General features: G+C 37.1%; 2 protein-coding genes across 2 annotated transcripts; one reads left to right on the top strand and one right to left on the bottom strand.

Annotated features, from left to right (window-relative positions):
• Positions 1 to 327: 327 nt before the first annotated feature.
• myo1hb (myosin IHb) lies at positions 328 to 11832 on the bottom strand. Its single transcript, XM_032568868.1, has 32 exons — positions 11776 to 11832; positions 9937 to 10098; positions 9461 to 9576; positions 8568 to 8766; positions 8406 to 8486; positions 8140 to 8319; positions 7869 to 7967; positions 7673 to 7786; positions 7509 to 7580; positions 7304 to 7423; positions 6417 to 6484; positions 6234 to 6339; positions 6071 to 6151; positions 5888 to 5979; positions 5715 to 5809; positions 5517 to 5563; positions 4854 to 4934; positions 4659 to 4764; positions 4440 to 4557; positions 4224 to 4337; positions 4041 to 4117; positions 3857 to 3925; positions 3651 to 3735; positions 3391 to 3553; positions 3208 to 3291; positions 2797 to 2890; positions 2459 to 2514; positions 2246 to 2381; positions 1149 to 1219; positions 949 to 1046; positions 769 to 868; positions 328 to 694 (listed from the first exon to the last, which is right to left on the bottom strand). The coding sequence occupies exons 2-32, from the start codon at positions 10060 to 10062 to the stop codon at positions 674 to 676; spliced, it is 3069 nt and encodes a 1022-aa protein (XP_032424759.1). The 5' UTR covers positions 10063 to 10098; positions 11776 to 11832; the 3' UTR covers positions 328 to 673.
• Positions 11833 to 17693: 5861 nt separating this feature from the next.
• On the top strand, positions 17694 to 23705 carry svopb (SV2 related protein b). The gene is made up of 16 exons (XM_032568910.1): positions 17694 to 17826; positions 18043 to 18176; positions 19267 to 19352; positions 19436 to 19534; positions 19639 to 19710; positions 19808 to 19932; positions 20040 to 20103; positions 20192 to 20317; positions 20402 to 20530; positions 20646 to 20719; positions 21447 to 21520; positions 21609 to 21713; positions 21819 to 21930; positions 22030 to 22111; positions 22188 to 22277; positions 22796 to 23705. The coding sequence occupies exons 1-16, from the start codon at positions 17765 to 17767 to the stop codon at positions 22934 to 22936; spliced, it is 1575 nt and encodes a 524-aa protein (XP_032424801.1). The 5' UTR covers positions 17694 to 17764; the 3' UTR covers positions 22937 to 23705.
• Positions 23706 to 23869: the final 164 nt, after the last annotated feature.

Below are 23869 nucleotides of genomic sequence, written 5' to 3'. Positions count from 1 at the left end.
CTCAAGAGGTCAGTCCTACAACTGCAAAGTGTGGACCAACATTATATTTAGCACTAAGGATTAAAGATTTGCTGTCACTCAACAAAATCTTTCCTGTTCTACCTGAAACAACCGAGGAAAGACACTTCAGGATTTGTTTTTCCAGCACAACCTTATGCACAATCAGCAAATGCTCAGCAGGGGGAGCTGCAATACGAGCATCATCAGTGAACACAGAGTATAGATAGACTGAGAATTATTTATTGCACTGTATTTTCACTAACCTAGTTTTCTAAAGGTAATTACTATAAACTTATGTAAGGTTAAGCATGTTCTTACACAAAGGTGTGGCATAGGTAAGCTCTTTATGGTTTTACACATGCATGTCTTAAATTGCCATATCAACAAGAGTCAAATACAAAACAGGCTTTTTTTTTAGCTTATATAGTTTATATGTTTTCTGATCAGACTCTTCAGTTGCTCCTTCTGCTGTTGAGATATTGGCATTATTTGGTGACGAACAACATCAGACTACCATAAAGTAATATCATAAAGATGAAAAACTTAAAATCAGTCATTATGAAGAGCATGAGCAATAACAGGTTGAGAAAGCATGGCTGTTTTTTTGTTTTGTTTTAAAGATCTGCATCTCTGAGGCTTCTAAGAGCCTCATCATCCCAGTTAAGCTTCATCTTCATCTGGTTCTTGTTGATTCCTAAAAAGCAAAATTCTCAATGAGTTGCTTGTGTGTTTGCTTAAAAAGTATTATTATCTGAACTCCACACTCACCACCATCAAGTGGCCGTTCTTTGCTCTGTAGACCATGGATTCCTGGCCACTTTTGAAGTCAACAAATCCCTCTCTGCCAGGCTGAATGTCAAACCTCACACTGAACACAAAGGGAAATGCTTTAATTAATTCTTAACAATAATTATTAAAATAATGCTGAATATGATCCAGATTCTGTACCTCCCCTGAACCACTTTGATACGGCTCTGCTTGTCAGCAATAAAACTGAGCTTAGTCAGAGCCTCGTAGAGGAAGTCGCACTGCAGAACCAGATCTCCCTGAAACAACAAACGTGATTGGTCCTCCATATTTAATTACAGTAATAATCTGATTACTGTCTCATAATGATATTTCATTGTAAAAGAAAAACAACACCAAACCTTTTGTTTGATATCATCACATGTAACATGGAGGATGAGGAAGTTGTCGCTCAGGTTGCTCACAGACACACCTACAAAAGAATCAGATCAGGATCTTATTCTGATTTGTAAAAATCCCTAAAATAAACTGATCTATTTTTGTACTTAGATAATCTTATAGTTAAATTTATAAAAATCCAACATTTAATTTGAGTGAATTCATTCAATATACAAAATAAAATCAAAATAAGGGAATAGTTATTTAATGACAATAAATACAACAATGTAATTGCTCCCCTAGCAGTAAGACTAAAAAAATCTCCAAAGCTCAATTCCAGAAAACTACAACTTTGGGTCACCAAGTCTCGATAATAAGCAATAGATGCAAATTACATACATATTCATAAGATTATATTTAGAAAATGTATTTTATTACCTCCATTCACTAAGTAAAACACAGTATATAGATTAATTACACACAGAATTATGCTTTCAAGCCTTTAATTCTGTTAATGATGATTATTTTTTGCACCTACAGCAGATTGAAACACAACATTTAAGATTAGAATATTACATAAATCCAGTAAAATAACAAACCACGTTTAACCCAGACATATGGATTTAATGAAAATTATGTTTGAAGGTTCTGATATTACACTAAGGGCATTTTAGTAACATAAAAAAACTAAACAATGTATTGTGCCAGGTTAACTACGGTGGAGGATCTGTAATGCTGTGGGCCTGTTTCTATTTCAAAGGTTCTAGGAAATTTGCTAAAGTACCAAGACATTTAAATAAAAAATTCAATGTTCTCTGCCAGTAAAAAACATTGGGATTTTATTTTTCATTGGCACGATTCAAAACATATCACAGAATCAGCATATAAATGTATCAATCTACTTTATTCTATGGATATCAGGAAAAACTTAGTATTAATTAATCCTTAATGTAAGATTTGATTCCCAAGCTGAGTTCTTTTTCTTAAGACATCTGTAGCATGGGTTACTAATAAGCATGAATGCCATAGCAAGAAGGAAATTAAGATGTAGCTACACAAAATAGTGAATATATCCTTCTCTGTGTGTAATAAGTTTACTTTCATTTAGTAGCTTTATTACCTTTCAACGAGGTGAAATCAATCCGCTGCTTGATCTTTGTTTCTTCGACCAAGTAGGCGGCTTCCTGAGTGAAGATGAGCAGCCGAAGACGAGGCCTGAACCCGTTCCTGTCGTACTTCACCACTGGAACGCCGTACTGTGAACGAAACGCAAACAATTAGGAAAATATCGGAAAAACAAAAAGAGGCAGAGTAAACTCTGGCTCTGATTTACCTTGAGGTGCTCATGCTGAATTGTCTGAAGGACCTTGAGGTTAATGTCTTCGAAAGCTTGGTGAAAATTTTAAAAAGAGAGGATCCAATCAACAAATTGAACAGAGCCTACAGTTTCATATGTTTTAACAAACATTCATGTATTTTAATTAAGCAGTGTATAGTTGTAAAATGGAAGAAAGGAATATAGTGTTTTCATCTTTTTACAATTAATAAAACAAAAAATTATTGGCTGCATTTGGTTCCAGCTTTGCTGTCCTAACACAACACAAACCCACAAAGCATAATGCTGCCACCACCATGTCTCACAGATAAAAAATACTATTAAAATATTCTTACCAATCCTCGTGTCAACAAACGGGCTGCACACACTGAGTGGGTAGTTTTCTTTTTTTCCTTTGAACATGGAGCTTGTTTGGGCTTTGAGGAGAAGCTGGAGAAGAAGAAACATCCAAACAATGTCACATGGTGACTTTAATTGTTTAAATTGAGTTCTGAGAAACAAGAACAATAAATGCAAGAACTATGAAAATAACTAAAGAGGCTTTACATGAAAATAGATTTGAAAAAGCACGTTACTGTGCAATTAGATTTTGTGTTTCCAATATACACATATTGTCTTTTTATCTAACTACCAAACTATTTTTTATGTAACATATACAGTAGGTTCATTAAAATGGGAGATGGAAAAAACATACAAAGATAGAAAAAGTGAGTTGAAGATATTTTTTTGAAAACAGTGGATCCTACCTGAGCTTTCCTTTGTGGGGTGATTTCTCGGACGTACTGCCTCACCAAATAGCGAACGAAGACGTTCTGCAAGAGCTGCGAGACCTGCAAAATAAAAACGCATTGTAATTTTTTTACATCTTAAAAATCATACAATACAATCCCTGCCAAAGCATTCTTCAAAAACATGAAAAGCTCATTTACCTCCTTTAAAATGGGTGGCGGGGTGAGCCACGAGTCCATGTCCAGGACCGATTTGGGAAGGTTTTCCTTCAGGCGGCTGAGGTAGTTCTGCCTCACATAGACCAGGTACTCACTGTTGTCGATGCAGGCTGGTTGATTTCTGGTCATGAAACCTTTGATGAATCTATCAAAAATCAACCAAACAGGTCAGCTTACAACACAGTATCTTATTAAGCTGCTTTATTAGACATTATCTATATCTTGTGATTATTGTGCCGTACTTCTTGATGACCTTGACCGCCCAAGCTCTCCTTTCACGCTCCTTCCTCGCCATCAAACCTCTCCAGCAGTTCTCAATTTTAGTGGCTGTTTGGACAAACACACGGGATGAATTATTTTAAAATGAACATCTAAAAAAAGACATGTTGTTTCTGATTTTGAAAACATCATCACATCTTACTCAATTAGCGTCACTTCAGTCACTCACCAGCCGCTTTCTGTTTCAGGTACTCTTCTTTCACTCTGTAACCTTTGTATTTGGCTTGAATCCTTGTTGCTACAGTGACAGATGATGTTTTCACATTTTACGGCACTTCTGATAAGATTGTCCTATTAAATAGTAATGTTTCATATTTTACTTTTGAATTGATTGAAACCGAGTTATTTCTTACCAAGCTGATGCTTGCAGACCTGAAAGGCGTCTTCTGTTGCAAACAGAGTCCGGGGATGGCGGATGAAAATCTTCGTCCTTTAAGTGGAAAGCCAACATTTAAAGCGTCAAAAGATCCAGTGATTCTTCACAGGAATTATAGATTGTTGGTAATCTTTCGAAACCATGCTGTGCATCTACCAACCTGCCTAACTTATACTCATCAGTTTTGTAGCCCAGGTGTTTAATGAGGCAGCGAACACCCTCTGCTGGCGTACCTTTCCAGTTGGGCCAAGTGTCTGGACACAGAGCTTTATACCTAGTGCAGAGGAGGAGCATTTGTATAGTAGTAGGTTTGTCAACAACTAGAGAAAACTTTACAAAGTAAGATAATTAAATCAGGCTGAAGATGTTCTGTTACCTCTGGAGAAAGAGCTCATATTTGCGTCGGTATGCAAAGCCGGCTCGCCTGACCCTGAGGTGCTCCATGAGCCCCAGGTATTTAACCTGATGTCTCACCAGCACATCATCAAATTTTGCTGCAAAACACACCAGAGGACTGAAATTGCAGCTCTGTTATCTGCCCCATCAGCAGCATGGTGAACAGACTCCATTTTGTACAAATGTAATCTGGTCTCACCTGGTTGTTTGGATTCATTCGGTTTGATGCAGCGCACATACCAAGGCTCTTTGGACATTAGGATCTCAGTCAGACCAACCAGGCTGTTCTTAAACTGGGTCACCACCTAAAGTGTTGCAGGACAAAGTGGACAATTTGAACCACTTTCAGATTAAAATCTGAGGAAAATTAAGTGTCGTCTGATTATCTTCTCACAGTTTCTGGTCTCTTTTTGCTGTCAGGTTCAGAGGAGGGAAAGCAGTGTTTGATTATGCCATTTTTGGAGTGTTGCATGACCTTATGGAAAACAGAAAATAATACGCTTATCAGTCTTGGTTAGAAATTCAAAAGAAATGCTAATAACCCCAGTGCAAGGACACATTTTTGTGATTTATTGATAATTGTATTCTTTGGTAAAAAATATATTGCTTTGTTGGGGGAAAAATGTTTTTTGCTCTCTTTTGTTTCCTGAAATCAAAAGGCAAAATACTTTACTCAAGATAATATCACCAGAAGTTATTTTATGTGAAAGTTTCAAATCAGAAAAATGAAAGGAAATGTGTTTCTTGAGATGTAAAAATAAAGTACTGAAGTCAAGCAAAGCTACAGTGCATGGTGGAGGTACCATCATGAATTAATGATTTTTATTTGATCCTCGAACCAAGCAGGTTGAACAAGGTGAAAGGTCAATAACGGGGGAAAAACACAGCACAATTTCTGCCAAGGCAAAATGTGAAATGGATAAAAACCTAACATTAAGCTTTTCAAGCAGACTATTGAGGATAATTATTGTTAAACTTTGTTTAATGTTTAAATAAAACACATTTCTGTCCACAGAATCACCACTTTACTGAACACAGAGATCCAGAATAAAATCACCTCTTTTCCACTTCGATACAACAGATTGTTGTTTTTGTCCAAGAATCCTGAAATGTCAAAAGAAAACAATATTTCACTTATACATTTTTTAATAAACACACTATTTCTTATCCTGCTGAAAATAGCTGTAGCGTAAAAGGAATGAAAAAGCAAAGTTAAGCTTCTCTAATAGTTAACAACAGTCTAATTATTACTTACCAACAACACAATATGTAACCTCCCCAGCATAGTGTAGGAGGCGGAAATCTCCTCTTTCCAGTGTTTTTCTTGTGTTTTTGTCTGCAAGTTTGTGTCTGTGTGAGGAGAAACATTTAAGGTGACTGGAGTTTAGTTGCTGTAAAGGTGAATTTTCCAAAGAATTAAAGTCTCACGTGACAAAATGAGGATGGCCGCCAATCTTTTCCTCCATCTTCTCCAGAAAGGTGAGGTCGGTGGCCTCCCCAGGACGCAAACATTCCTCATCCTATCAAGATGAAAATCAAACGTATGTATTTTATTTATCCAAAGGTGTATTAATTCATTTATTAATGACCATAGCTTATTTAAATACCTACCAACAAGGAGATGATTCCTCTGAATTTCTCCTCCACAAGGTCACAGATTATCTTGTTGTTAAAATATGGCACTGGTTCCCACTTTGCACAAGAACATTAAAAACATTAGATTGTCTCATGAATCATGTCGTTTATTGATGCGACTGAATAACTGCATTATTACTTCAATCCCTTCCAGCTCGTATTCCTCCTGCTCTGATTTAAGCGTCAGCTGGATGAAAAGCTGCTGCAGCTTCTCGTTGCAGTAGTTGATGCAAAACTGTTCAAAGCTGAAATGGAAAAGGGGAAAAGGTATTATTATGTTCAATGTTTTTGCCTGAAAGTGGTCAAATGTGCAGGATCTCACCTGTTAACACTGAAAACTTCAAACCCATAGATGTCCAGCAGGCCGACCACCCTTTTCCTGGAGGAATCCTGAACGTAGCACAAGAAGATATAAACAGTGGCAGGAGCGCAAAATATAGAGGAGTTTGACCACATATGTTGTCTTGCAAAAGTGTTTTATATTTTCTAACTTCACTGAGTTTTTCTTTTGTAAAGGAAAAAGTCTCAAAATTGTGAATTGGGTGAAAAATGTAACAGTTTTCTATTCTTTTTTTATATACTTAAAACATTTTTATGTGTGGCGTGCTGCTGCTTTTACTCTGATACACCAAAATGAAAATTTGACACACCTCACTGTGTTCAGCAGTTAACTAAATAGTAAATGGGTCTGTGGGTTTGTAATTTAAACCCAGTATACAGTAAATGCAACTGTTCTGATGAGACTGTAGCACTTTATTAGCCAGCATTAATGAACAAACCTCCTCATGAAAACCAAAAAAACGCAGACAGATCAAGGCTGAAGATGTGGACACATTTCAAACAGGGTTAGGTTATAAAATTATCTGCCAAGCTTTGAACACAACTGCTTAATTTGTCAAAGGAGCAAGTATTGGCCAAGACATTTGTGTCCACATAAAGTGACTCATTGGAAAATGAGAACATTAATCCAAAAAACAACCAATAAACTAGTAGTCCTGCATTCTTCATGAAGGAGTTATTAAGAAGAAGAGGACTAAACTGAACACTTTATATGTTAAAAAAGACTACATGAGGCAAAAAGCTGAAGTGTTGTAAATTGTTTTGCAAGGTAGAAAATATTGTCAGAATTCAAACTAATCAAATGTCACATCCAGGTTTTCTTGCTGTGTCCAGTAGAGCAGTTAAAACATATCAACACACAGTGCTGACCTGGTTAGCCAGTGATTCATTGATCTTGTTGACCAGCCAGTCGAAGGTTCGGCCATAGACGGCTTTGGCAAGGGCATCCCTGGCATATACAGCATGTTCCACTGAGAATGGGCTGAGCACCTTTAAGAGCAAAGTAATGTGAATGTTTGACTGCAAATAAACATCACAAATTGGTAAAACACATCCAAAGCTACGGGAGCGTCACCTCTTCTGTTTTGGCTTCTATCTTTCTGTGGGTTAAACCCTGTTGTAGCACCTGGTTAGGAATACCCAACAACTGCAACAAAGACAGACAAAAACACGTACTGAGTGTTAAATTCATTCAGGGTACACGTGAGAAGGTTGGTGCATCACAGACAGATGGTTTACTTTTGACACCCAATGCATCTCCTGGTTGTTTTTGATGGTGGCATATCCTCGAGCGTCTGCTTCAAACTTTAGGTTTCCCAAGTGGAGCACACTGGCAATAATACCAAACAGGTGCTGCATCAACACAAAACAGAGACAATCAGAGAAAGAAATCATCACGTAAATTTGAACATCATGGTTGACTGTGTCACCTCACCTCAGTGTCACTTTCGCTGAAGTCTATGACAGACAGCGCTTTCCGCACTGTCTTCCAGTCACTTTTATCATTGATCGAGCTAACTTTGGCACAATCCCCCTAACAGCATGAAATATAAACTTCTGATTAAATATTTGTGTGGCATGTGTGTGAGGAAATGTTCAGCTTTTGAAACTCAGAAATTTCCACATTTTTTTCTAATAAGTCTTCAGAGATTAATCTCTAAATTTCTGAGATTTTTGGTGGATTTCTTTTCTAAATTTTCTCTCACTTGCACCAGATAACGGTAGTTCTTGCAGTTTCTCTCCAGGCCCAGCCAGCGGAGCAAATCCTCCTCTCCTCCCTCCACCAGCTGGTAGAAGATGTGGAAGTTTCTCTCACCGTGGTTCTGGTGAACCACGCGGGACTTCTCCAGCAGGTAACTAAGGATGTGACCACCCACAGCTCCACCCTAAGGAAAAAGACAATCTCTAAACTCCAGATGCTATGTAATTTGTCATTATTTTTTATTCTTTTTGTGTAAGTATTCCAGTCTACCCGATGGTCGAACTGGATGTCCATGTATTTCCCAAAGCGGCTTGAGTTGTCGTTTTTCAGGGTTTTGGCATTTCCGAAAGCCTACAGGAAAATAAAAGAATCAAATACTTGATTTAAAATATGTTTATCTGAAACAGAGCATAACATTAGTTTGCCACTGACTTCAAGCACTGGATTGGAGAGCAGCAGCCTGTCCCGGACGTTGTTCAGGAGTTTGGTGCTCGGACAGCTGACAGCGTAGAACTGCAGGATTTTTTTGGAGGCCTCTGTCTTTCCAGCCCCGCTCTCTCCTGAGATCAGGATGAAGTGATTGTTGAACTCCGACTGCATGGTGCGGAAAACGTTGTCTGCCAAAGCATAACTAAGAACAGAAACAGGTTAAGGTAATGCAAGAAGACTCTTGATTTTCATAGATCCATATTTTTCAGCTCAGTAATGTTATCAGTTTTTCCACATTTTAGATTATTTCACCAATTTTCCAACATAACAATTTATGTCTTTGTATTTCTCATTTTCTTATTGACACCTTATCTGTGTATCTGTTGTCATTTCCACATCAGAACAGATACACAACAGCACAAGCCACTATTTTGCATAAGATTTAGTTTAAATTATTTTAAGTTTTACCTGAAGTTATTTGGAAGAGGGACAAACACATTCTTAAGTTTTAGATTTCAATCCTGGAAGTAAAAATGCTGAAACTAATTTTTTTTTTTTCTATAAAACCTAAGTTTCCTCTTTTTAAGACATACAATGACCAAAAATAGTCAAACTCATCATCTGTAAAGAGCAGTGGTTTATGTGTGAATGCTTTTCTTCAGCAGCGAAAAAAAAAATCTGGTAAAAGCTGATTAAATATTGATGAAATAAATCTCAGGGTAAAAATAGAGAAAACCTGCTGGTGGCTTATTTCTCCAAAGGACAAGTAAGTAATGTGATGATCATCAGCAATTCAAAAATATCCATACTCTCTGAAACAATATATTCCTGAACTGATTCATTTTATTTATCCATCAGATGTTTAAAAAGATATAGAAAAAAACCCAAAAACTTACATGTGAGGTGGTAGTTCAAAGAAGTTAACTCCCATATAGGTGTCCATTTGCTTCTTGCTGTAGATGTCCAAGTCTTTATACGGGTTGACCGACACCAGAAGCGTCCCAATGTAGGTCTTCAAACAGAGACAAGGACATGGACTCATGATCTGCAGCTCTTGCACGTTCAGTAATAATACAACTATTCTTCTTACTGATTACATGACATTAAAAAAATATTCTTCCACGATTATATTTAGTTTTGTCCTTTACCAACAGCAATAAGTTTATTTAATCACTTGTCATCATGGCCTGTTGGGTGGTTGTGACCTTTTTAATGCTCGCTCTGCAGATTCAAAGAAGCAGAGCTGCTATATCAGCAGCACAAGGTGACAGATAGACGGTAAAATGCCTCATTAGGACAGCAGGGGTTAGAGGCTGAGGGCTGTGAGGTTTCATTAGACTAAAGGGAATAAGCTGCACAGGAAAGCACCCACATAAATCAGGTTCTCATGGAAGCGTTTCCTCAGGTTGTCCAGAAAGGCACGCTCACTGGTGTAGGCGTCCAGCAGAACAAAATCCTGGATGCCCACGCGATCCCGGGCCGTCAGGGAGGCCTCCATGTTCCTCAGGATCCGGTTACACCGCTCCTCCAGGCTCTGTGTCGAAACAGGAGCGATAAGACAGGGAAACAACAAAAGCAGATAACAAGTTATTGTTCATTCAGGTCCAACTCCCTAGCTCAACAAGTATGGTGGAGAGCTGCAAAAGTCTGAAGTCAAACCTTAATATAGGTAGACTTTGCTTCTAAATAGCCAGACTTTCCATTAAAATGGCCCCGGATAACATCACCCCTGGCTTTTCACTATTTTCTTTGTTTACAGCAAGACTTTATCTTTTCATTTCTTTGCTAAGAAAAATGGAAAAGTTAGAAAATGCAACTAGAAAATGGATTTATAGCTTTTTGTTCATAGATGTTTTGTTTATGAGCACAGACATGAACATAGTATCATTTCTGTTAGCATTTGTTAGCAGTTAATAAAATGCCTTTAACATATTTCCCAAATACTGTTTAATGCCATTGGGAAAGAAGTTTGTTTGGGTCTAACATTATATATGGTCAAAATTTGTGACCAAGATTGTTTATACAAAAGACCAGAAAAATTGCATCACCGTTTTTTACAGGCTGCCATTTTTAACCTGATCAGACCAAACCAAACCAAACCAATGAAATATCAAAGGAAAAAAGAAAGAGATGGAAAAAATCAGGAAGTTTTTTTGTTTCTTTCTTTTAGTTTTCAAGAACTCACTGAATGCTATTCACCTTTATTGAGAACCAAAGTGAAAATAAGAGGTAAACTTTAAAAGACTGGAAGACTACAAGATCCTTTAAAAATAATACACTAAGCAAAACTAATAGAAATCTCAGGACAGTATTTTGCTTGAGAGCAACATTTCATTGACAAGACATAGAAAAGACAACGTTGCTTTTTATCGAAGCAAAGCTTAAATGTGAAAGAGAAGTGAAATATGGAAACATCTACATAAATGTTTTAACTATCAGGGTTAATCAAAGGCTTAAGTGAATTAGACTTGTCTCATCTTTGGTTTAATTTGAACAGTACTGGTAAAGTTATTTTTACTCGAGTTTAGATGGATGCAGCTGTTGTTTTCTTTTTTTGTGTGTCACTTTTCTCTCTAATGTTTTTTTTTTCTGTGCTGTCGGTGAGGAAGATATTGAGACAAATGCCAACAATACTGGTAAAATATCTCTCCCAGTGGGCGTCTCGCTGCCGGCATTTTTGTGCTCATATCTGTGAATTCCAGTTAGTGTCCTTGGCCACATCCGTTATTCCTATGTGAATCTAAATTCAGCCACTTCTATCTTATCTGGTTATGTGTTCTCCATAGACCCATTACTCTTTTTTTTGCCATTTTAAATCAGAAAATAGGCAACCAAACCTGCAAAACAGATTTCATTTTAAGGCCAGAGTAGATTTCAACAACAATTCAGTATCAAAGTACAGTTAAGAGATAGAAGACTTCATGATTATATGCATAAACACAGAATATACCTAGCTATTTAATACACAGCTCAGTTTCTGCCAGGGTATAACCAGAGAGTCATTGCACTTTAATTACAGCAGTATGAGCCGTCTTGTATCACGTTTCTGTAGTTTGGTGTTATCTCTGCCAAGTTGAGCTGTTATCAAGTCACAGTAACTGATTTAATAACATCTGATTTAGTGACAGATGAAATGCACAATAAAATATTTGAATTTTTCAAATATAATGAAGTTAATAATGGTTGACTGGAAGTCAGATCAAATAATTACCTACTCTCAGGGCCCTCGACGGTTGTCCTGATGTGTGCCTCTCTTCTTTTTTTTCCCAACTGAACCTGAACATCTGCTTTTATTGGGGGAACACAGGAAACACTGATGGATTATATCCTCAGTTTCCTCCAATAGGAAGTCGTAAATTATGTAGGGAGTGTTTAAAAAAGGAAGTATGTCCAGTTCTAAATATGTATTTGTTTGTGTTCTTCTTTTATTAAAGTTTATGGGTGGATATAGTTGAAAACACAAACAAAACTCTCTTCTAAAATAGATTCATTTCAGCAGTTGGGATTACTAAAACACATTTCCTACTAAAATCATGACTGATTCAAAGCTCAAAAAGCCCTTCGAACTGGAATGTAGGAAAACAACTATTCGACAGACGTTTGTACTCACTTCGGCAGCAGATTATAAAAGGCGGTTGTCTATAATTTACTCATAATCGACAGTAAGGAAATTTAGTTTTGTGATATCTAACAGTAGCAAGCTGCTTGTAATTGTTTTTATTTTATTTAGGACACAGAATCTGTCCCATCTTGTAGTTTGAATAGACCCAAATGAGGATTTAAATAATTACTACAAACGGAGTCACAAATAAAAAATATATAAGATAATAACATGTGAGATTTGAGCATACTTTCTAAAGCGGCTATGAATGATCATCATTAAGACTTGCTGTGTTTTTTTAAACTTTTTGTTTTACTCCGAACTCATTTTCTTGGTATTTGTTTAAGGCTTTGTTTCTTTTTTCCACTGTTTCCACATGTGGTTTTCTCTGATTAATTTGTCTTCTCCTTTTACTGGTCAACATGTATTTTGCTTGGTAGGCCACTTTGGTCGGATCAATCCATTATTCTATTTTATTTAATTTGGGGAAGGCATGAATCTCTAACAGCAGTCATAGGTGAGAGGCAGGACATACGCTGGACAGGTAGGGGGTTCATCACATTGTAACACAAAGATAAAGAACAGAAAACCATCCAAATATGAAATTAGATCCAGGAAAACCAGTTAACCTAACAAGGATGTCTTTGAACTGAGAGGATACTGGAGAAAACCCGTGAATGAAAGGGAAGAATATCCAAACATTATTTATGCAGATTATATTCAATTGAATATCTCCTTTTTACACCTAGAGATGCTAATGCTACAGTTGTTGCATATCTCTCCAGTATCTTTCAAAAATGCTTTTAAGGACTCTATATGAGCAAATGCCTGCATATCTCACTGATATTTTATATTGTTGTGCTCCCAGTACGTCGTTGAGGTCAAGGGGGCTTCTACTGGGAGCACCAGATTGTTGTTCCCTGTTGTCCTCACATCATGTTTCTGTGATCATCTAAGTGCTCAGGTATCATTTAGTGTAAAAGACAGATTACCAATCAAAGGAAATGTGTCCTCAAGAAACAGACAGAAGGTAAAACACTATACTGGAATGTTACCAAAAACCACTAAAGGAAACGTTTGTTTTCCTGGTAATGGAAGTCAGTAAACCTGAACTGTAAACCAAAAAAAAAAAAAAAAACCCCGACATAACCCAAGTGACGGCATTCCAGTAATAGCAACCACAATAAAAAAAACATATCTGAACCGGAAAGTCTATCTGACTTGAAGATCATCACCTGAGAAGACACCCCATTGTCCGTGTCCATCCAGTATGGTGCTGGATCCTGTTACCCAGCCACAAAGTGGCAGTTAGCCTCCTGAAAGAGATAGCTCTCCTCGTGGGCTGCTGAATGACACCATACATCACCAAGGGCAACATACATTTAGGGGGGCTTCAGGTGTTTGGAGAAACCTGACCTTAATCAGTCCTTCAAAGACACCAGTCCCAAAATGTGCCTCCCCCAAGCTACACACACCTGCCAGCTCAGCTGAATCAGCTTTGTACGCTAGAGCTTAGATGCTGATAGATTTAAAAATAAAATGTTTATTAGACAGGATTGGCCTAAAGAAATTTTTAAAAGCATTTTGTGCCAAGCGTCATGCTTTAGCTTGTAAGAAGGAACAACAAATGTAAAAATGTAAAACCTGCAAAACAAACTAAATTGTACCACAACACAAAAATAGCATCTTTGTGTTACTCTTATCTAACATTTCACCAATATTCAGATAAATGGACCAACATTTGCAATTGCTAATTTATTGTAAATATAAAGTTTTGAGATCCTGGAGGGAAGCCCTGACACCTCTCTCACCAGCCACACCCCGATTATACTTCTAGGGGATCCCAAAGTGTCCCCAAAAGAAAACTGCAATAAACAAAGTCTGTTCTGTGTCTCCTCAAACTGCAATGTACCCAGAAAACTTGAAGTGGGATCATATGTCCGAAAACCTCCATAGACTAATTCCTTTTCCTGAGAAGCGGCAGCTGGACTCCAAGCTGTCCCCAGATGAAGACCTTCACCATATCTCTAAGGCTGAACCCATTTTACCGAAAAAGGGAGTTTATGAAGTTCATTTCAGCTGCTTGCATTCAGGATCTTTTTCTTTTGCTGATGATCTGCAGATACATGTATCTCAAGATCAGGACCCGGAACATAGATCAACCAGTTTTTGAGTCGGCTCTTTCTTTACTATGACAGACCAGAGCAGTCGTAGCTCGAAGCAACAAAGCTAATCTAAATGACTTTCGATGAACGCCACAGCAGGATAAGTGATATGTGGAAGCCTTGGTGAAATGATTACAACAAGGTCAACTTTTTACAAAAAATGCAGACATAACTCATAAGAACTGGATATCAATTAAAAGCACATGATAAACCTCAGCACTACACACACGTGGACTGAAGTCTCACATCAGCATCACTACAAAAGTTACAGTCCGGTCCACTCTTCAACAGCCTGGAAATAAACCACATGGTCTCTTCTGTTTCCAAGGTTCACCAGTTAGTTGAAGCCCATTCTTTCTGATGTCCAAGAATTTCCTCTTTGGTCCTTGTTTTGTTCACTTTCCTTATTTATTTAGGCAAATTCTGCACAATATTGTCATGATCAGGCACAGGAGAAGAAGAAAAATAATAAACATGACATGGAAAGAAGCAAGGGTTGCACAATTTTTTTTTCATGGTCGTGTAAATAAATATACCAACGTAAGTAATTTACCTCCCTCTCTTCCAGAGCCATGTGTGTCATGGTTGAATCGGTCTTCTGTGACGATTCTCAGTCCACGGGTGTTCAACTCGGGCACACAAACTCCAGCACAGAGGCTTTAAAATATGAGAATATCTTCCATATTTGAGCCTCTTCAGTTCAGCAGTGGTCTAATCTATTCGGTCTTCACACTCTCCACTGTCCTTCATCCAAAAACCAAAAAAGCAAAAAAGCAAAAAAAAAAAACAGCCTTAACACAAACCCTTCACCACAATTCAAGATAGAAAGGGATGGAACTGCTGCTTCCTGCTTGGCTGCTGCTTTGACACTGGTGATTCAGCAACGGGCCACCTGGTTATGGAAGCAGGGGGCTGCTCAAACATTAATGGAGCCGAGGCAGCAAACATCCATCCAGCTCTTCACCTGAGCGTTGAACTATGTGTTTAAGAAGAGTGTGTGGGTGTAGGTCTGTGTATTTTTTTTATGTCTATGTCTGTGCAGGTATGTAATACCATGTTGTTGTAATCCGAGCCACGCAGAGACCCACTCTCACCCTCCTCCACACAACATACAGGAAAGGTATTCAGTTACTGATCTTTGATTAGATGGATGTATTTCAAAGTAATTATCTGCAACCTGATAAAACTAGAAGGTAAAAGATTATTCCAGGATTGAATTATTGCAACCTTATTTGTTCTAGTTCAAATGATAAATATTGACCTCACTTCAATGTCCAGGAAGAAAGAGTTTATTTTTATGAATGTGAAATAAAAAACATGTTATAAGATTACTTAGTAAATCTGCGAGGTACAACATTTAGTTGACAGAAAACTAGAAATGAAAGAAGCTGACATTGAAAACATCCATCGCCGTGAAACACTATCAACGAATCTGCAACTTCCACCTTTGGTTTTTCATTTGCTACAGTTCATCCTTGCCAGGCCCTGCGGCGCTGTCGTCTAATTGCATTTGTTTAAAATTTAACATTGCTTCCTGAAAGCATCAACGGAGCCATCTTACGTTACTGCCTCATGATTGGGGAAACCACACAGTGATACAAGAGAGCAGGATGGAAAAATGCTCATTAACATCCAGCTATGCATTATGTAATACTTACACATTTGTAAAACCTAGATGGACCTTAAGGTGGTGCGCACTCTAAAATGAATGAGTACTTAATTAATATAAAACCTCTTCTATAATGAACACAGTCTTGTTTAAGGCTTTCAAACATGGGCTATTCTGTCACATCCGGATATCTAAATAATATTTGGGGAAACAAAGATTATCCAGAAATCCTCAGCTACTGTACTCTTCACCATAGAAATTATATTGTATCTATATTTTTTATGATAAAGCCAATCTTGTTTCTAGAGAGACAAACCTGTTTCCACCGCTGGTCTAACAAGTGCAAACCAACTTATTTATGTGAGGAAACAGCTTCATGCTGAAGGGGACTCTTAGTTTCAGGGACCTCTGTTAAACTGTCACAGATACTCTACAACTTCAATGTTTAAAAATAATTAAAAAACAAAATAAATTATAGCAGACATCAAACCTTACCTTTGATTCCATATCGGACGTCTTTGTGCCAAGCGCTACGACTCTGCTGAGTTCCTGTGATGTTCAGTGTGAGTCTGAGGCTGATAATGGGACAGAGGGATGCACTGTGCGATCCACCTGTCTTGTATTTATGGCTGTCCATGCCGCAGCCGCAGCGCATCCTCCGATGTCCTACTTTGCTTCTGCTTCCAAACCTGACCTTATTCACGTACAAGGGTACAGAGGACTGTACGATTTAGATGCTCATCAAAAGCTGCAGGAAATCTGGAGACTCTGGAATCAGCTTTGTACAGGAGAAATGCACTTCATCAATGTTTGGAGACATTTTTGTTTTACAATATGTGCTTTGGACTGGTAGCTCACCAGGATGTTGAGTTTATTACAAAGACAAACAAAAAAAGTCTGGTTCAGTTTGGAAAGAACCTGGATAATGTATCTGTGCAATTTGAATAAAATACTGACTATTCTGGTAACATACTGTTTTTCTTAATGGCATTAATACTATTACTGATCAAACAAACACACAAAAAGTAAGAAACACAACTGACAACACATAAGGTTAGGCTAGAAAGTTTAAAAAAAATCAAGGGTAATAGCACAACCTACAGTCTGTCATACATCATGACACTCAGCCATGCAAAATTGTAAGTAATGCTTGCTTCTTTTTTTTTTTGCATTACAGTAGCCCTTCTATTTACATTTTTAAATTTGCCTGCAGGTTAGCTAATTTTAAAATATAACATATAAAAAGAATAACATTATTTATGCTTTTATTTCTGCAATGTCAGATAAAAAATTAAAATTATTTTTGATGTAGAAAATAGCTAATCAGGTAGATAACAGAATAAAGTACCATTCACTATTTCTGGCCTTTAATTTTTCACCTTTATTTAAATACCTTACATGCAGACTTAGTTATGATGTCCACTCTTTACCTGTAAAGCCTTTGTTTATTCTCTAAGGATTTCTGATCCAGCTTGTTTTTGTCTATATTTCTTTAACCAAACTCTACACTGATAATGATAGTCTACCACGAGGAGCATTTTATTTTTTAGTTTAGCCTTCTTTTTCCAACATCGTTCATCTGATATATTGTATTTATTGTGCCTACTTCGCACTGATTCTTTTATTAAAAAGCTTTATTGTGAATCCCTGAAAAGCAACCTTGTCGTTTCCTGGTGTAACCACGCCCCCTTGAGTTTCTGCAGGTATTGTTCTCTGATTGGCTGTCTCATTGAAACTCGAAGCGACTGCACCAGCAGGTTTGACAACAAATGACCGGTTTGTCTTCAGCTGTAGCTATGCGTCCTGTTTATTGCAGGACTAAAACATGGAAAACTGGACGAGATCTGCTAAGGTCACTTACAAGCGCTGGAGCAATCCTGAACCAGGGTAAAAAAATAAAAAAAACAACAAGATTTTTGTTTTTTTCTTTGTAATTTATTGACAGGTGTTATATTCTTAGAAACAAATGTGCTTTCAGTGTTTGCTAATGCTCCGTCACTTCCTCTTTTGAACGTGTAAATATTTTTTTTTTTTACTTTAAGCTGTGAAATGAGTCGTTTTAATTTAGCAATGACTGAATGTGTTCTTTCTGTGTGCTGACAGAGATGAGGGAGATTTTGTGGGTCACACTGATGAAGACCAGGCCACCGATAATGAGATCTGCACCATTGCCTCAGCAAAAGTTGACTCAGGGAGCAGAGAGTCCGCCAACAGTTCTGGAAATAATAAATCTGCAGGTTTGCTCGGCCCACTTGTGAATTACACAAACTTGTTTCTTTGTGTTATCAACTTTACCTGAATGCTAACAGTAGCCAAAGAAGTAGCTCAAGAATCGGCTGATATGATAAATTATGATAGTTTTCTAAAAGAAAAGAGTGAATGCAATGTACAGAATGCTTAATTACAGGCCAGTCTGGAAATATGAGAACCGTTTATGTAGGCCGTGGCCTCTTTTGGTGTTTGGTTATACAACTGGATCCATAACTGTGAAACACAGGATCAATGCTTTTGATTTATTTCTGTTTAATAACTAGACCCGTAGTATTCAGTCAGTGAACACGCTTTACTCTTTACTACACATTCATCCGATTTTGGAACCCTTGAGTAAATTTTCGTCTGTTTCTATGTGCAGGAAGTTGCATAAATACAATATGTTGTCTTTGTAATGACAAATAACAGTTCAGGGAGGTAAAATAAGTGCAACTTTGGTGTTTTTCTATCATACATAGAATTTTGCTTTAGTCCTATCTGACCAGAGAATCATCTTCCATTTTGCTTTCTTGTTTTTACTTTTCCAGAAAGATTTATGGAACTTTGCTTACTAAGCTGTTCTAAGTTTGGAGCATTTTTTAAGCAGAGTTATATCCTAACTTAAATTTCCTTCACAATCTCTTTCCTAATTCGACCCGCTTATTTCAATTTTTTGGCTGATTAGCAGACCTTTGCTGACTGCAATCATCTGAATCGGGTTTGTTAAAGTAGGAAACCATCTAAACATGTAGGACAGAGTGCCTTGAGGACCCTGGGGAAACACTGCTCTAATATTGTTTAAAAATCCCTTGAGGTCTTCATAGAACAGCTGGATTTGCACTGGAGTTTATTTAGGCCTTTGAGGATGACAAGTTTTGAATGCAAACCACAAACTTTTATTAAAGTAATTAAAAATAAGAAACCTGCATTTTGTTAAATTGCATCCACAAACGTCAGTGAGTTTTTCTTGAGATTTTATGTGGCATTTAATTGTGAAGTGGAAGGAAAATGATAAATGGAAGCAAAGTGCCTGATAAATTGACACCAATCACTGTTTTTGCCCCTGACCTTCCATAGAAACGTTTTCAGTGGACGATGCACTAGAAGTGATCGGATTTGGAGTTTTTCAGTGGAAGATCTCGTTCGTTACGGGACTCGCATGGGTAGGAATCCATAAGTGACCCTGGAAATGCCTTTCTGTCATTCTCTCCGTTCTACGTGTGTCTCATGTGTTCCTCTGTGTCAGGTGGGAGATTCCATGGAGATGATGATCCTCAGCATCCTGGGCCCCGAGCTGCACTGTGACTGGAGTCTCCCCAGCTATCAAGTGGCGCTCATAACATCAGTAAAAAGCCTTTGGGTGCTTTTTGAGAATTGGTGACTGTGTGATGGTTGCTGTTGTTTGCATTCAGCTTTTTTTTCTGTTTTTTTTTTTTTTTTTTGCATCAGGTTGTCTTTATTGGAATGGGATTCAGTTCACTCCTTTGGGGTAATGTGGCTGACAAGTACGGAAGAAAAGTAGTAAGTGTCACATTGCTTGGTTTTTTTTGTTGTTGTTTTTTTAGGTGTGTTTCATGACCTTCCAGTACCTTCTGTTTTGTTTGTGTCTTGGTGACAGGGTCTGGTAATTTCCATGTGCTGGGCTCTGTACTACGGCCTGCTCAGCGCCTTCAGTCCAGTCTACGGCTGGCTGCTGGCCCTTCGAGGCTTCGTAGGCTTTGGCATCGGAGGAACACCTCAATCGTAGGTTCGCTCTGTCCTTTTTGCGAAAGTGAGATACATTAGCAATTGGTTAATGATTCTTTGCATTTGAGTGTTTTTTCTTTGCTTTTTTTTTTATTTTATTTTAGAGTGACTCTGTACTCTGAATTCCTTCCCGTGAGAGCAAGAGGCATGTCCATTATGTTGATGGCGGTATTTAGAGTTTGTTTCTATGTGGTTTATCAAAGTTTACACTGAAGAAATCATTCAGAAACATTACAGAAATCATTCTCTTCTTCAGGTTTTCTGGGTCCTTGGTACCGTGTCCGAGGTCCTCCTAGCCCTGTGGGTAATGCCCACTCTGGGTTGGAGGTGGTTACTTGGTCTCTCTGCCATTCCAGTGGGAATTTTTGTTTCTTTCTGCTTTGTGAGTATATTTCATAAGATTAAGACATAAACATAGCAAAATAAGTTACTGACAAACTCTAACTTGCCTTCATGTGTCACACAGTGGTTGCCTGAAAGTCCTCGTTTTGATGTGCTGTCAGGGAAAAGAGAAAAGGCAATAGCAACTTTGACTCGCATCGCCCGTGAGAATGGCAAAGAATTACCTCAGGGAACACTCATCGAATATAAACAGGTGACGTTAAAGATAAATGTTTCCTCGGAGTTGAGATGATGAAGATGTCCTCACAGGGTACAGGTTATTTATATGTACTAAAACAATCATTTGTTTGTGACTTTTATTTTCACAGAATGAACGTGGGCAGTATAAAGATCTTTTTTCGCAACAGTACTGGAAGATTACTCTTCTTTTATGGTTTATATGGTTAGTTTGTATAATGTGTGTGCTTTGTTGTCACCTTTCAGCTTTAATCAAGTTGAAATATTTGGGGTGAATCAGTGGGATTGTAGCTAGTTAGCATTTAGCAAAAAACAATTGTCTTAATTTTAATCAGAACATGTATAATCATGTACATAAATGTCATATTGGAGTTTTCCATTATTTATTTGATCTATTCTTTTATTCGGAGTGACTGGATTTTTAAACAAGCAAAAGTATTTTTTTGAAGCACAAGTTTGAATTTGTTTTTTGTAATTCACACACCTGAACTGCTTAGGTTTTATAGTCATCAGTGAGCTTCTGGTCAGGTTGGATATTTGACTGAAATAAATAAAAAATTATTTCAAAAGGGCTTATATCCGCAACAATCTAGAAGTTAGTGCTAGTTTGATGCTGTGATTTAAAACTTAGCAACATTATTATTGTTGAGAACCCAGATTTATTTAGGAAGGATTTTGAAAGTAGGTTAATTAGCTTTAAATGATTCAGATTAGTTTTTACAAATTGACCAACTTGCCTTCTTTTATTTTTGGGTATTAAAGAGATGGGGCTCAAATAAATTATTACAAAGCCAGAATAAATATTGTATTCATGTCCGTTGTACATATATATACATGCCTCTAATTCTAGCTCTTATTATTTATTCTCCATTTTTTTAAAATTTCCAAAATCTAATATTTGTTCCTGTTCTTCTTTTTTTCTTTCACCAAAGGTTTTCTTTTGCCTTCTCTTATTTTGGGATTGTCCTGCTGACCACTGAACTGTTCCAAACAGAGTCATGTGGAAGTGTGTACCATTTTTCACAAATTATAATAAATTATACTTTTATAATGTCACCAAAAAAGATATCAAACGTCTCTCTTCTTCCTTATAGTGGCCCAGGGAAGCAGCATTGAACCGAGGTGCAGCTTAGAATGTAAATATTTGACATCAGCTGACTACAAGGATCTCTTATGGACAACCTTGGCAGAGTTCCCAGGTAAAACATTTGCCAGTATTTTTTTTCCTTCTGAGGGCTCGATCCGAACTGTAACATCGTTGTGTGTTTTAACATTTTTTTCTTTTGTTTGTTGTTTTTTTTTAGGCCTTTTAATAATCCTGTTTGCAGTTGATTACCTTGGCAGAAAGAAAAGCATGGCGATTTGTTTTTTCATGTTTTCTTTGTGTATTCTGCCCTTGTATGCTTGCATTGGGAGGTGAGATTGCTCTGTGATACAACAACAGCAAACGTACACTTTGAGGCTTGTGGCATCGCTGACACTGATTTTTTTTTGTTTGTTTGTTTGCTTTTGCAGGGTAGCTCTGACGATATTCATCTTCATTGCAAGAGCCTTCATCTCTGGAGGATATCAAGTTGTTTTTGTTTACACACCAGAGGTATGAATCAGTTTTGCATTAAACATATCTGCAGACAAACTGTTGTCCAACACATGTATTTATTTTTGTGATTCAGGTTTTTCCTACAGAAATCAGAGCCTTGGGCATGGGGACTTGCAGTGCTTTTGCAAGAATTGGTGCTCTGATTACACCATTTGTGGCTCAGGTATGCATCTCTATTATACAGTTGAAGCCAGATATTTATATACAGTGCATAAAAATATACATATATTTTCTCACCATCAGTATAATACATCAGACTAAACTTTTAGTTAGAATTGCCAGAAATAGTTATGTTTGAGCTTTTGTGGAATGACCCTATTCTGCTTCAATTCTGCTTCATTTCGCTGATAAATCAGTGAAGATATAAATCAACAAACAGCTGCTAACACTGCTACACACCAAAACCTATTGAGTGAGACTTAAGTTTTCAACAAAAATAACAAATGTATTTTCTTTCTATATAAACATATTAAGAAAAAAAACTCCTACAATAAATCCCCATTTTTGCAGTAGCTGAGAGGGAAAAAAATCATGTAAATTTAAGTAGGTTTAAGCATTTGGAAATTAAATCACATTTGATTATTCTAAACAGAATAACACTGTTTAAATTCTATAATTGCAGATTAAAGCGAGAAGATTTGCAGTTTTCTCTGACAAAGTGATTTTGTCTGTCGTTTTAAGGTGCTGCTCAGGACGTCAATGTATCTGACCCTCTCGGTGTACTGTGGCTGCAGTCTGCTTGCTGCACTTGCATCCATATTTCTGCCTATTGAGACTCTGGGCAGGAGTCTGCAGGAGTCCAGCCTTGACTCAGACAGATAAACAACATAACCAGACAGTCAAATACCGTAGTTCAACACACTCCATGGACCAATGACAGGTCAACCAGGAAGAAAGTAATATTTTGTGCCGTCTAAGCCTTCTAGGAATACATTTGCTTCTGCAACAATGAACTGAATTATCAGAATGATGACTGGAGGAGGTCAGAGGGCAATCTTATTACAAACAGGAGGGAAATAAATGAAGGGCTGCTGTCTGTGTCTAACAATAGCAGAAGGATGTTTGATATTTGACTAATTTTGTACATCATCTTCCGTTTCAACCAAAAAAATTATTGAGTCTTAGTCACCTTAGAAAATTTTTGGATCACTCATAAAATGATGCTGCTTAATTTTTTAGACTCAGAAAAACAAGAGATCACTTTGAGCCAAATGGAAAGATCAGCAATTTTCAAAATTACTTTCTGATAGTTTTTCTCCTGTTTGTCTGTTTTACTTCACTGGATGTAGAAAAAAAAAAGAAAAAAACATCTTAGTCAAATAAAACCTAATAGACAGTCAAGGAGGAGATCTGGATTGTCATTTCAAATCTTTTGAGAATTGGAAATAGGAATGTATCATGTTCTATTTCAAAAGCTATCCCATGAATTTTTAATTTTGTGTTGCACTAAAAAAAATGTAAACTGTGCTCAATTTGTTTTTAGCCTTTCCTTTTACTTTAAAACTTTTGTTTCAACAAAAAATAATGAAAGATGTACAACATGGTGACTGCTTATTCTTTGGGTCAATAAAACACAAATACTTTACTGAGAGTCCAGATATGTAAATATTTAATATTACATTTATTTTAATATTTAAATACATTTTATCATCATCATTTTATGACCTCAATAATTTTATTTTTAAAGGTTATTAGCAGGAGTTTTATTTTATAACTAATTGTATTTAAATTTTGTTGTATAATTTCTATAATATT

The sequence above is a fragment of the Xiphophorus hellerii genome, chromosome 8 (assembly GCF_003331165.1).
Source record: "Xiphophorus hellerii strain 12219 chromosome 8, Xiphophorus_hellerii-4.1, whole genome shotgun sequence".
Classification (NCBI taxonomy): domain Eukaryota; kingdom Metazoa; phylum Chordata; class Actinopteri; order Cyprinodontiformes; family Poeciliidae; genus Xiphophorus; species Xiphophorus hellerii.
The sequence above is the reverse complement of the archived record's forward strand: the minus strand, read 5'-3'. Positions and strand labels throughout refer to the sequence as shown.

Bases quoted from the DNA above. Each gene is read 5' to 3' on its own strand.
- myo1hb (XM_032568868.1), bottom strand. From the start codon at position 10,062: ATGGAGGCCTCCCTGACGGCCCGGGATCGCGTGGGCATCCAGGATTTT. The intron at 7,581-7,672 runs GTAAACCATCTG...TCTTTGTTGCAG, and splicing joins AGATGCATTGGGTGTCAAAA to TTGTTGGGTATTCCTAACCA. The intron at 6,340-6,416 runs GTGAGATCCTGC...TTTCCATTTCAG, and splicing joins GAAGTTTTCAGTGTTAACAG to CTTTGAACAGTTTTGCATCA.
- svopb (XM_032568910.1), top strand. From the start codon at position 17,765: ATGGAAAACTGGACGAGATCTGCTAAGGTCACTTACAAGCGCTGGAGC. The intron at 21,931-22,029 runs GTGAGATTGCTC...TTGCTTTTGCAG, and splicing joins TTGTATGCTTGCATTGGGAG to GGTAGCTCTGACGATATTCA. The intron at 22,278-22,795 runs GTATGCATCTCT...TGTCGTTTTAAG, and splicing joins TTACACCATTTGTGGCTCAG to GTGCTGCTCAGGACGTCAAT.